The sequence below is a fragment of the Hylobates moloch genome, unplaced genomic scaffold, assembly GCF_009828535.3.
Source record: "Hylobates moloch isolate HMO894 unplaced genomic scaffold, HMol_V3 SCAFFOLD_8, whole genome shotgun sequence".
Taxonomy (NCBI): Eukaryota; Metazoa; Chordata; class Mammalia; order Primates; family Hylobatidae; genus Hylobates; species Hylobates moloch.
Genome location: NW_026652283.1, coordinates 116,356,797 through 116,371,268, shown reverse-complemented (window position 1 = coordinate 116,371,268; position 14,472 = coordinate 116,356,797). Strand labels below are relative to the sequence as shown.

Here is a 14,472-nt window from a genome sequence, read left to right as displayed (position 1 = left end):
CTATTTAAAACCCAGCGTTCTAAAGTATTGAATTTGTTCTCCATTAAGACCTCAATGATTTGGGCCAGCAGAACCCTAGACCTAGGCTAGGTTGAGTTGCTCTAATCTGGAGTCTGCTGTCTTTTACATGTTTTTTTGTTTCTTATTGTCTGTCTAGTCCAGGGTTCAGAACTCACTGATGAAGAAACCTTAGAAATGAATGCAGTGCCTTAGCGACAGGGAAGTACTGGGGGTGAATTTGTGGGGGTGCTCTTGGAAATGAAACAGGCTTATCCCAGAGGCTGCCTGGACATAAAAAAAAAATTCTTCAACATTTTCCTCTCTCTTATAATTCGTTTAGTCTAGAATTTAAAAGAAATTTGTGTCATGGATGACTCAAAGAACATCTTATAAAGAATGCCAATATATAAAAGAGTTAAAGCTCAGTCAGCTTGGCTGGGACAGGTAGAGGAAGGCAGTTTTGGGGGTGCCCTAGAGTGCATGGTGGGAGTGGCCCTGATTTATTTGGTTATTAGTGCTTGTTTGCATCATTCTCTGCATTTCATATTACAACTAATTTGGTAAATGCTTATCTAGTAAATTACTACAGTCCTGATCCAAAGATGGGGCCTTCAAAATGAATAAACAAAACAAGAACAGCAGAACATGTATAAAGCAATCTACAGTAAAGAGGAAACAATTAGAGTCAATAACATCAGTGGATTTTCATTTGAAGGAATCTACTGATTCAGGCGGTGGTCTGGATTATACCAGCTTGTTAAAGCGGAAAGACTAGAGAATCGCTAAAACCCAACAATGACAACAAAAATCTAAGGAGTATAGACGATTGATTTAAAAATAAATGAAAGGAGCAGATAAAGTATTCATTAAATACCTAAAACATCAAGGATAAAGGAGGTTTTCAAGTGATGGTGTCTTAGGACTCCATGAGGGTACAGAGTAAACAATTCCTTTACTTTCAAATTTCTGTTACATGATTCCAAATATTTATATATGTGATTTTCAGACTACTCAGATGGTTGGCTTATATTTTCATTGTTTCATTTTGAAATTTCGTATGTGGTTGATTCAGCTCAAAGCTATAGTCAAGAATGCCTTCTGTGTAAACTTTGTATATTCACATGAAATCCTTGCTTAAACCTTTCATTGACTTCAAGTGTCTTTAAGACGTGAGCACAGAGGCCATCAAATGCCTGGGACAGAATTAATTATCAGTCTGTTAGCAAGAAGGTGGAAAAATATGGGAAAATATTTAATATGTAATTAGAGCTTGGAGACAACTGGGTTTGAAATGAATAAAGTGAAGACTGTGAAAATGGCTTACCAGTTATTATTACCCTTCAGTGCTATGAATTATACTTTTGGTTGCTGTGATGTGGCATGCTGTTGGCTTGCCATTTTATATTGCCCAGAAGTAACTGGCAGTTGTTATTTCTCTTGGATGAAAATATGAGTTGAATTCAAGAAGTCATATTGGTCCATGGAAAAACTAAATTTTTCTCATTATAATGATGATAACATGCAAAGTACTACTCATATGACTAAAGTCTTAGGTTGCAGGAATGATTTTTAAATGTTATTTCTTATGCTATTAATCTATTCAATTCTAACCTATCATTCATATGTGTTCATTTTTTTCCCGTATTTCTTTTGGTTTTATGAATTCTGCTCCAGAAAATTAACCAGATTACTACAAACTAAACACAAGGGAGAAAAACAAGTTTGCCAGCCCCCAAAATTATTTCAGTATAATGTGTTCAGAGCTAAGTATTATATAGATCAAGATACAAGTTATTCTCGACAGAATGAAATTCCAAGATTCAAAGTGGAAAGATGTATATGAGGAGGTGACTGTGAAGATGGAATAACCCATCACAGACAAGATTGTCTTGAGTTAACATATAAATGGATTGAAAACAGACGTCAGTATCTTAAAACAACAAGCAATGAGAGAATTTTGAATTTATTTAAAACATAAAAGTAAATGGTTGTGGAAATATTTCTATTTTTCAGAGTCCAAAGTTAATGAATTGCACATTTCTTTATTATTTCAAAATCCAGACTAGGTGAATGAAATCCTCTATGCTTTTAAATCATAGAATTCTAAGAAATATCACATTATAATAATCACTGAACAATTTTCTTTTTAGACACATTTTTTCCAGCTCTCTGGTGACTCAGTTCTTCTTTAAAAAGCTATAAATTTTGCCTATTTTTCTTTCTCATAAACAATGAGGATCTTACCAACAGAAGCAAATATTTCTTTAAAAATCCACATACTTTAATGTGATTGCTTTGTCATGTCAAAATAAAATTGCCATATTCAAAAGCATGACATCAAAAGACATTCTTTCCTAAGACTATTACATTTGTGTTTAAATGTTTTAATTAACTGTATTAATTCAAATTTTTTTATGTGTCTGAAGAAGTTGTCTAAACTTCCCTTAAAAATTCCATGTATATCATTTTTTCCTTTAGTATGTTGACTGTTTCTTTCCTCAAGATATGAAAGCTAATAATAACATATGTGACATAAAATACTATTTAAATTCTAGCCACTTTTTTATATTACCTTGAATTCTTTCCCCAAGACTTCAGTGAAAGTAAGCATTTCCAGTTTCTACTTGTAAAAGACAGTACTTTATCCTTCTGTTTTGTTTTGAATATTGAACAGCATTAGGGAAAATCACCAGTCTTCTTAAAAAATTCATCTGATAACCATTTAAGCAAACATACAGTATATCATAACATGGTAAAACAAAATAAAGCTATCAGTAAAATTTTGCCTTTAAATTTAATTATAAATGGTACTTTAAACTGATGTGAAAGGTAGAATTTGAAGATTTTTTTTTCAATTTTATTACCTCTCACTAATATATCACAAGCACAGTGACTTTAGTTTAATGATCCTATGTATGGAATATGTGATTGGATTTAGAAATATAAAACCTGGTTTACATTGAAATTACTAAGGGAAAACCTTGGTGGTTTTTCTTTTGTTTTTGGGTCAGTTTTATTTTTGCTTATATGTGGTATAGTTGGAACAAATGCAAATGACATTTTATAGTTTCATAGAAGAATCAGTTTTCATATATACCTAAAGTATAGCCTCATTTATTGCAAAGGTAATACGGTGCAACGATCCATTGGGAAATAAACCCAAATGTCAATGTATCTGCAGCATATTTATTATTTGTAGCAAAGACGTTCACATGTTCAACACTGGGTTGCTTCACTGAATAACTGACTGAACCATGAAAACTTAAATGTAGCATTACTTTATGGGGATTCGCACAGTCCTTGAAAATCTGATGGAGTTCTTGACAGTCTTCCCAGAAATGTGTAAATGCATACGTTTTAAAATTATGTATCAAATATGTAAAAGCATGCATACATAAATTATGCATACATAATTTAAAATATAATTTTACAGGTTCAGAAATTTAGTTGATTAATAAATTCCAAAATAATAATTTTTTTCCCTAATCCCTTGTGGCTAATTCATCATGGATTAATGTCATACTTCCAATCAGACTGTCTTAGACATCTTGAATAAATAACTCTCCACTGAAATAGTATTTTATTGGCATTATAATTTTTATTTTTAAGCAGTGCCACATGGAATTCTTACTTTTTCAGTGGCAATAATTAACAAGTTGATTATTGTTTGTAAAACCTGCCCATTAATCTTTGTTCTTCTACCTTAGAAGCTTTTCTGTTTTGAAACTATTTCTCAGATCATTCCAGAGCTGAAACTCCTATCCCAGATACAAACAAAACCATACTATACATTGGTAACAATAAACAAATCTGCATTTGTGGTTTCTGTGTTTATCCTGAGCAAGTTTTGTACATAATTAATAAACATAATTTATACTAAACGATTGTATGACTACATAAGAACTTAATAATTAATAATTACTAATTTGGTTCCCTTTAAAAATTCTACTGTACGATTAAGAATTATACAACACAGACTTTTGGAAAATAACATCAAAATAACACTTCAGAAAATAACATCACATGTTATTTTTGAAAAATAACATCTGATGTGAATATATATACACACATAAGGACACAAATATATGCATATATAATCTATGTTATATGTATATATATATATACACATTCACTCATACACATACACATATGTAAACATATATATAAAATCTGCGGTGCATGTGTGATTTAGAAAATGATGTTACAAGCATGTAACCTACACTCTGCTTTGAGGAGCCAGCCATTGTTTTTTATTGTTCAGTAAAACTCTTCTTGTGCACATCGAGCATTCAAATATTAGTGACGTTTTGTTTCTGATATAATAACAGCTCAAGCCAATTTATATTAGTTCTGAATCCAGGTGCTGACCCTGTGAATCCCTGTATAGTACAGCGTTCAGGAGCATTGAGGATCTGGCTGCCATATCTTGTGTAATCTTGATGATGTTCTTGGTTATTCTACACAGTAGAATGCTAGACTCTCCTTATTCCTTCAGTTACTTATTTTATAAATAGGACATTTTTCTTGTTATCTGGGGCTTGGCTCTTTTCTTCATAAATATTTGATTAATAGAGATTTAATGAATATCTGCACTTTTTTTTTTTTTTTTTTTTGAGACGGAGTCTCGCTGTCACCCAGGCTGGAGTGCAGTGGTGCGATCTCGGCTCCCTGCAAGCTCCGCCTCCCGGGTTCACGCCATTCTCCTGCCTCAGCCTCCTGAGTAAATGGGACTACAGGTGCCCCCCACCACGCCCGGCTAATTTTTGTATTTTTAGTAGATACGGGGTTTCACCGTGTTAGCCAGGATGGTCTCGAACTCCTGACCTCGTGATCCACCCGCCTCGGCCTCCCACAGTGCTGGGATTACAGGCGTGGGCCACCGCGCCCGGCCATATCTGCACTTTTAAGTAAAGTATCTTTAGGAAAAACAACCACAACAAAACCTCAGAGATTTTAATGTTCAGCTTTAAAACCTTTCGTGAAACAATCCTATATTAATACCAGGAAGAACTCAAGCCACTGAAAAGAGAGTGATATCAGTGTACTGCTGTACAGTGAATCAAAGCACTTCACATAAAATGATACAGGGGCTCGCGGGTTGTTTATGGAAGAGTCTAGTGTGAAAGGCATTGTGAGACTGTATCAAAAGAACGTATCAAAAGAACAAAACAGAATTTAGGAGAGAAATTGATGAGCTTGGTAACATGACACAATAGGCCTCTTCTTTTTTCTAATGTGTTTTTTGACACTGGATAACCTACATTTTAACTTTTTCATTTTTTTATGAAATACATCTCAGAAATCTATGTTAATGCTTAATTTTCAGCATGATCTATACATAGAATTAATGAAAAATGTGACGATGACTCACTGGTCCTATTCTAAGAATAAGTTTAAAAGAAAAATAATCTTACTGAAAAATAGGCACTTAGAAACCCAGAGACTTCACACACAAAAGGAAAGCCAAATTTCTGTGGTTTTTACTGTGGTCACCACTATAAATAGATTTCATAGCAGCAAATCAAAGTAACCTTAATTATGGAATGAAGGTAGGCATGCTGTCAAATTGTGTTATTACAGAGCAGAGGGTTAGTTCATTATAGTTTGATGTATTAAGTAGGTGTTCTTAGAATTTCATATTTCTACTTAAAATTAAAACTTTTGTTCATGGTAAAAAGAAGAGCTGTGTAGGATATTACAGTTTTCTCTCTCTTCATAAAATATCTAGACTGTTATTACATATCATTTATTCCTTAAGCTCCAAATTGTGGGAGAAAGTTGCTGTTTAATCTCTCATAGACAAAATTCTTCATTCTGATATTCCAACCATAAAATTGATCCATGGCCCAAGAATTACTTTTGAACTGTAGTGAAAAGGGTGTACCTAAAAGAATAACAACACCAATAACAAGAAAAAATAACATGCCCACACACAAATTGAAAGAATTATTCCCCTCAAAACAAAGTGTAGCTTCATCCATGCCCCTGCAAAGGACATGGTCTCATTCCTTTTTATGGCTGCATAGTATTCCATGGTATATATGTACCGCATTTTCTTTATCCAGTCTATCATTGATGGGCATTTGGGTTGGTTCCATGTCTTTGCTACTGTAAACAGTGCTTTAATAAACAAACATGTGCATGTATCTTTATAGTAGAATGATTTATGTTCATTTGGATGTATACTCAGTAATTGGATTGCTGGGTCAAATCGCATTTGTGATTCTAGGTCCTTGAGGAATTAACACATTGTCTTCCACCATGGTTGAACTAATTTACATTCCCACCTTAAGCCTAGATGACGGGTAGATAGGTGCAGCAAACCACCATGGCACACGTATGCATACCTATGTAACAAACCTGCACGTTCCGCACATGTATCCTGGAACTTTAAGAAAAATAGGCCGGTTGTGGTGGCTCACGCCTGTAATCCCAGCACTTTGGGAGGCCAAGCCAGGTGGATCACGAGGCTAGGAGATCAAGACCATCCTGGCTAACACAGTGAAACTCCGTCTCTACTACAAATACAAAAAATTAGCTGGGCGTGGTGGCAGGTGCCTGTAGTCCCAGCTACTCGGGAGGCTGAGGCAGAATGCAGTGAACCCAGGAGGTAGAGCTTGCAATGAGCCGACATCATGCCACTGCACTCCAGCCTGGGCGACAGAGTGAGACTCCAACTCAAAAAAAAAAAAGAAAGAAAAAAGAAAACAGAAGAAATAGCCTGTTTTTCAAGTTACTCTTATTATTGGCCATTTTAAAAAAGAAATTTCATAAAAGTGGATTGTCTTTGATGATGGTGGAGTATTTCTTTCTGGGTACTGTTCACGGCCTGCTAGAGAACTTTACTAAATTATAGTCCAGTAGCTGGACAGAGCTGTATGTGTAGTTGTCTAAGTCCACCTGTGCTGCTGGTCAAGATTATTTTGCAGTGTTTGGTGGTCTTGAAGAGGAATATTGTTTTGAAGGCTGAGTCAACTGCATGACGACTCTCATTGCTCACTGGTTGATGAGTTGTGGCATGACTAGAAAGCTCTGCTTGTATTCCCAGATGGCAAGTCACACCTGAACAGCTGGATGCTACTCGCATCCAATTTGCTTCGAAGTTAGCGTATTTTCAGAAAATATTTGATTTGGAGTACATACAAATATTTTTCTGTTCAATAATTGATTTCAGTATTTCTTAATTGCGATCGTGGGGTGGTCAATTGACGGCAGAACAAAAAAAAATTGAACGATTCCATCACTCTAACAAATTAAAATACTGGGAAAGCTGATGAGTTTATGTTTCTCATAAAAAACTTTTACCAAAAATGGTTACCGTAAAAATGTATACGCACTGCTGTGTAACTATATTGACCACATTTATAAACACAGGGGTAACTGAAGAAAGAGTAAGCAACTGCACACATTCTTCAACTCATTGTTATGAATTACAAGACAGTCACTCACTGAAATGTGTATGTTCCAAGAGAGAAAGTGGATACCACTGGTAATTATATCAGGGAGAAAAGAACTGCCCTGCAGGATACTAACAGGTGCTTTAAAAAGTGAATTAAATAATAAATACCTTTAAAAAGTGAGCCCCAAACCTGTTCCCAATGTTAAAAAAAAAAGCCAATGCATCAATGATTCTCAAAAACTTCAAGTCAAAACTGTTGAGAAGGTTTTCTAAGAAAAACATTTTCTTTAATCAGAATATGGTAAAATGAGATCTTCCATTTTCTTATCTTAATTCTGTATCTCAACCTTCCCTACCCATTATGAAAACGAAGAGCACCATTCCATTTCAGTATGCCTGTTGGCACACATTACTGTTGAATCTAATTTTTCAGTTTACCCCAAAAGATCACTGTGCAGTATCTTTCCAGTTCCTCCTATTCCCAATATATGCAGTATTATCATAGCCTGCATAGCGTTTCATTGCATTTCACTGTTTACATACTTACCTCCTTTTGCTGGAATGTAAGCTGTTTAAGGACAGGGAATATGTTTTATTCCTCCCCAAGTCTTTTTCACGTAGCCTAGTGCATGACATATAGTAGATGTTCAATAAATATTTATTCCATAAAAATGTTTTAGATATAAATAACACAGGGAACATAATTTCCGTGTAAATATTTAAACCATGCATATGTGTCGTTTAAATGACATATTTTCATTCTTCTTGCAATTGCAGCAAATCTGTCATGTTTTAAAATCGGAGTATTATCTTTTGAGTCCCATTTTAGACTTGACTTTTATTTTAAATGCAGTGAACAAGCAATCCAGACTTGTTTCTTTGTGTTAAGCTAACATGGGCATAAAAAATAATACGACACTATGATTTTCACGAAACTAGGAAAGGTTATTTTGGAACTACTGGGATTTTAGATATTTGAAGTAGTAATTACTTCCTCCATAAATGTTACCTTTTAGAGTCAAATACTATTTTCTTGTTGCAGTTCAACTCTTTCCTTAAAGGAAAATGTCTTTTATTCACAATCTACACATGAAGTATTTCAAACCAAAGCAGTTTCCTCCTTTCGTGGTGTATTATTCCATGTGGAATAATTTGTTTTAATAGCATTGTAAAGTCTATTAAGTATTATAATAATAATGATAGTACCTTACATTTATTCAGGACTTATTCTGTGCCAATCATTTCACTAAGCACTTTTTATATATGCTCTTTCGTTTAATTCCCACAGAAAATTTTTGATGTGGATGATTTTATGTATCTCTGTATATAAACCTATTACGTCTCTATCTATCTATGTCTGTCTATATCAATCTAAATATATAATTATCCATCCATCTACATCTATCTCTATCATTTCTTTCTTTTTATCAATCGGTCCATCCATCCATCCGTCCATCCATCCATCCATCCATCATATGTCATCTATAATTCATCACATCTTAAAGAAACAATTTTCTAACTGGTAAGCAATGCTGTCAGGATAATAGTGTAGGGAAAGGCATCTCCAGATTTTGGATTCTTGGCTCTTTAAAGCTCTGAGTATCCAGCAATGAAATTTAATTAGCACGTTTTGAATAATTCTTAATTCATGACCTGTTTCAATGAAGTACTTGTGTTATCATTTATAAAACAAACAACATGTTTCAGGGTTGTACTTGATTAAATAAATTAAATATTATTAAGTCACTATGGCTAAGATTCCAACAGTATTTCTTCTATATTGAATGAATATCAACTCTTACCTGATGATCATCAACATTTACACACAGAGACTGTCTGTTATCATTTAGAACTCACCGTAGTCTTGGGTTTCGTTCCAGAATTGACCACCGGGGTGGAAGATGGGAGGTCCGTGGACTCAGTGTTAGAAGACAAATTTACTCGTGTCTGATTTACTGAAATGGTTTCTGCTCCACTTTCAGATCCTGATTCCAGATCCTATTAAAAAAACAAATGCACTGGTATGAAGGACGTGTGAATGTTCCCAAATGTCCTTCTTCCTACCACCAACATTTTGTCACTTCTTCTTTCTCCCAATGCACACTGATACACTCAAGAGTTGCTGACAGCTGACACTGACGTGTCACACATAATCGTGTATTATTTTGTAAGAACCATTGTACTCATCAGAGGCTCTGCAAATACTTGAGAAAGAGGTAACATACTATTTGGTAATTTAACGGCTTAATGTGCATTGGAAAGGCCAGGAGTGTGGCTAGCTAGGGCCCTGCAGAGAAGTTAGAAGGCAGAAGCCCACAGCCATACCTTCCTTACTGTGTGACCTTGAATCACTCACTGATACTCCTGTGACGATACAGTGCTGCCCAGAGTTCTTCACAGGGCCACTGGATTTCAAATACAAAGAGAGTTCTCATCTCTCCTTACCTCAATCTCTTCTATGTTTCTATTCAACCTCTATGGTGACAGCTATTACGGTGGCCGGGAATAGTTTAGCTCAAATGTCTATCTAATAAACCAAGGGCAGGAATTATGTTTTGTCATGTATCATTCAATTCCCTTGTTTGAAAATAGGTATAATGATAGTAGACACTCATGGAGTTTCATGAGCATAAAGCATAAAGCAAAATGCTTGTAATTGGCTCCTAATAATTTTCATTAAATGCTAGCTACTCCCATAAATATTGTTACTATTAATTTTTTTTTTTTTTTAGCAACTACGACATAGTGTGAGGTCAAGAAATGTCTGTTGAGTGGATATAATTACCTGGTAACCTCTGCAAAGGCTGTGCCTTTAATATATCATATGCTTTCTTTGAGTTATAGGTGGTTTGATTACACAGGGGAAAGGTGGGAGGGGAAAATTGCAGAGGGGATGGAGCAAAGGCACCAATCACTCTAGGGTTTTAATCTGAGAAAACTATGAGTTAAATATCTCTATGTATCCTCTTTATACATCTCAACTTTGCCACAGTTCACATGGTCAAATATCACGTCCCACACCCCAACTCTCTGGTCTTAGCTTTGCTATTCTCTTGTTTCTTGGTCCTGCCTGCTCTTGATCATGTCTTTTAATACAGTAAGCTGGTGTCTACAGGAGGGACTAGGCCCTGTGCTCTTTCCTGTCCCTTGTCCCAGTATTTCCCTTTGCTGGCCCCTTCTTGTCACTCCGGTCTCAACTTGAATCTTACTACCTCAGAGAAGCATCCGTTGACATTTCAAACCAAAGAACTTTACTCCCTTCAACCTCTATAATATATCATTCTCTATTTTACAATCCTCTTTGCTTGCTAATCTACTACATATTCTATCTATCTATCTATCTATCTATCTATCTATCTATCTATCTATCATCTATCTATCTATCATGTATCTATCTACAATCTATGAATTTATCTACCTACCCATCTGTCTATGCATCCACCTCTCTTTATAATTCTTTTTTTTTTTTGGGATGGAGTCTCACACTGTTGCCCGGGCTGGAGTGCAATGGCTCCATCTCGGCTTACTGCAACCTCTGCCTCCCGGGTTCATGCGATTCTCCTGCCTCAGCCTCCTTGAGTAGCTGGTATTACAGGTGCATACCACCACACCCAGCTAATTTTTTGTATTTTTAGTAGAGACGGGGGTTTCACTATGTTGGCCAGACTGGTCTCGAACTCCTGACCTTGTGATCCACCCGCCTCGGCCTCCCAAAGTGCTGGGATTACAGACGTGAGCCACCGTGCCTGGCCTCTTTATAATCATTTTCTGTCTTCCTCTATTAGATTCTATGCATCGCAAGAGCAGGGACTTCACCTGTCTTGTTTACTGATGTGTCCCCAGGTGTTAGAATAGTGCCTGGCAGATAGAACATCATCATTAAATACAGCTTTATGAAGAAACAACTCGACTGAAAAATATTAATACCTTTTCTTAATTCTCACAATAGAAGTAATTTTATAGTTTCTGCTATAAAATTATGTGATCAAAAGCATTGAAACAAAATTTTCTCCAGTTGGAAGGGTACAACAGACACATGCAACAAAAAGTAATGTTACACTCTTTAAATGTATGTGTGCGTGTGTGTGTGTGTGTGTGTGCGCGCATGTGTGTAGAAGACATAACTCTGACCAAATTGCTGATGCCTGGAATGGTTTTGGATCAGGGCCATGTCTTCTTTTTTTCTTTTTTTTTTCATAGAAAAGACAAACAACATTTTACCTTAAGAATATGATTCATTAGAATTTCAAATTGGATCAACATCAAGTAGTCTTAAATAGCAGATAATTTATAACCATTGAACGCATAGTGATAAGTAGCAGGTAATTTATAAACCACTTATATTTGACCTTTAGGTATATCAGAAATATTTTGCATTAATTTCCTATCTGTGATTTGATTAGATAAATAACAGAGTAATCTTGTATCTTTCGAACCATATAATGCTTCCAAGATGAAATAATAACTTTTAAAAACTCTACCATTTATTGCATTTTTACCTTTCGCAGACAAGGTTTTACAACCATTATCTGCTTCAATGTTCATCAACTCTATGTGGGAGGTACCATCATCACACGAGAGATGGTGGGTGAAGCCAAGGCTTAAGGTAAATAACTTGACCGAAGTCATATCCCAAGGTAGAGTTGGCATTAGAGCTCAGGTCTGCCTGACCCCAGAATTCAACTTTTTAAAGTAACCACCATGATATTCTGCAGAGGCCTCAAACACAACTAAATAAGTAATTTTAATAGGACCATCAATGTGTAGTTTAGTACAAATCTTTATTATTTTCTCTTCTGTCCTCTGTTCCATTTGAGAAATTACCCAAAAGCTCTCCCAAGATCTCGCACATCGGCTCCCTCCTTTAATTTTCCACTGCTACCGTAAGCAAACCAAGCAGTGAATAAACCCTGGGCAATCATTACAGCTGCCACTCATAATTTCCCTGTTACCCACCCCCCACCCCCACCTTGCTTTGTGTAATTAATCCTACAGGCCATCTTCCTGCAAGACTCCATCTATCAGTGTTACGCTATGCCTCCAATTATGCCAGCTTTGGGAATATAGAGCTCTCTGTGGGGTTTTTATCATCGCAGGGACTCCAATGTGATGTGTGCTAGAAGTGCTTATACCACTCAACTCTGGCTCAGGGAAGGGTGCATCTTGTGATCCATTGGTTGTTCTGATCTGGAGATCACAAGAAAAGGTCTCACTGGTGACCCTCAATATAGAGAAGGGCATGGAAGCTGTGGTGATTCCCAGGGAGAATATTCAAAGTCAGGCAAAGGGAGAATTGAGTATAGAGTCTAGATATAAGATTTCAGGGGCAGATGTAGGAAGACGAGCCATTGAAGGGTCTGGAAGGCAACTGTTGAAGAATAGAAGGAAAAACAGGAGAGCAGCCAGAAGCCAGGGGCGGAGTGAAAGTCAAGGAAGAGAAGCAGCTCAATCGCATCTGGTGCTGTGGTGAGAGACAGCACTAGCACTACTGGATTTGTCAGACAAGAGGAGTGGGGGAAAATGGTGGAGCAATAACCAATAATTAAATTCAGAAAGAGATGGAGTGTGATGACTCATGCCTGTAATCTCAATACATTGGGAGGGCGAGGTGGGAAGATTGCTCGAGGCCAGGAGCTCTAGACCAGCCTGGGCAATGTAGAGAAACCCCATCTCTACAAAAATTTAAAAAAAAAATTAGCCAGGCATGGTAATGTGTGCCTGTATTCCTAGCAACTCAGGAGGCTGAGGCAGGAGGATTGCTTGAGCCCAGGAGTTTGAGGCCTCAGTGAGTTATTGTGTCAGTGCACTCCAGCCTGAGCAACAAATATTAAGCATGCACATTAAAAGAACAAGAGCCTGGCCAAGTGTGGTGGCTCATGCCTGTAATCCCAGCACTTCTGGAGGCCGAGGTGAGCAGATCACGAGGTGAGGAGATCGAGACCATCCTGGCCAACATGGTGAAACCCTGTCTCTACTAAAAATTCAAAAATTAGCTGGGCATGGTGGTGCATGCTTTTAATCACAGCTACTTGGGAGGCTGAGGCAGGAGAATCGCTTGAACCCAGGAGGCAGAGGTTGCAGTGAGCCGAGATTGCGCCACTACACTCCACCCTGGTGACAGAGCGAGACTCCATCTCAAAAAAAAGAACAAGACCTTGTCTCTAAAAAATAAAAATAGATTATAAATCAAGAAAGAAATATAAGGTGAAGAGGAGATTAAAGTTTGACTTATAAAGGAACGGATGAGCTAGGGCAATACCTGAAAGAGGGTCAAGAGAAAAAAAGAACAATTCACTCCTATCCACATCTCTTCTCCCTGTCCGCTAACAGCAGAGTCGAACAAAGGAAGGATTTTTTGAATAGGCTGGTGGTGGAGAAAATACAGAATTCTGTGGTGAGAGACTGCACTGGCACTGCTGGATTTGTCAGATAAGAGAAGGGGTGGGGAGAAATGATGGAGCAATAGCCAATAATTAAATCAAGAAAGAGGCTGAGTGTGATAGCTCATGCCTGTAATCCCAACACATTGGGAGGCCGAGGTGGGAAGATCGCTTGAGGCCAGGAGCCCTAGAACATAGAGCTGGGCAACATAGAGAAACCCCATCTCTATAACTAACTAACTAACTAACTAAATAAATAAATAAATAAATAAATTTGCCCGGCATGGTGATGCATGCCTGTAGTCCCAACTAAACTTGCTAAAGAGAAAAAGGGTGAGGACTACTAGGAACAGAGCAATGGAATTTGAACCTAAGTGACAGTCTGAATAACTGGCAGAGCAAAGCAGGAGGTGGGAAGGAATGGAGATGAGGATGGAGACAAATCAGTATTAGATGACAGGAGCAACACATCTTTTATCGATGTTGGAGGAGAGAATGAAACAAAGAGGCACCTACACCTATTTGCAGGTGTGATGCCGGGACATCTCTCAACGGTCTCAATTTTCTGTGAGAAGAGGAAGGCAAGGGTGTTAAGAGGTAAAGATGCTAAGAGATAAGTGCAAGTAAAATTGTTGAATAGCCACCTTGAGATGTGGGAGAAAATCCAGGGAGACCAAAAGATACTGCAGAACA

The 14,472-nt window shown here is 37.0% G+C and overlaps 1 protein-coding gene across 3 annotated transcripts in view; it reads right to left on the bottom strand.

The window, feature by feature from the left end:
• The window catches only part of DLC1 (DLC1 Rho GTPase activating protein), a 523,594-nt gene that overhangs the window by 302,967 nt on the left and 206,155 nt on the right, over window positions 1–14,472 (bottom strand). For all 3 annotated transcript variants that reach the window (XM_058441995.1, XM_058441994.1, XM_032162429.2), the window contains exon 4: window positions 9,257–9,397. In XM_058441995.1, the coding sequence (XP_058297978.1) occupies window positions 9,257–9,397 (141 nt within the window). The remainder of the gene's footprint in view (window positions 1–9,256; window positions 9,398–14,472) is intronic.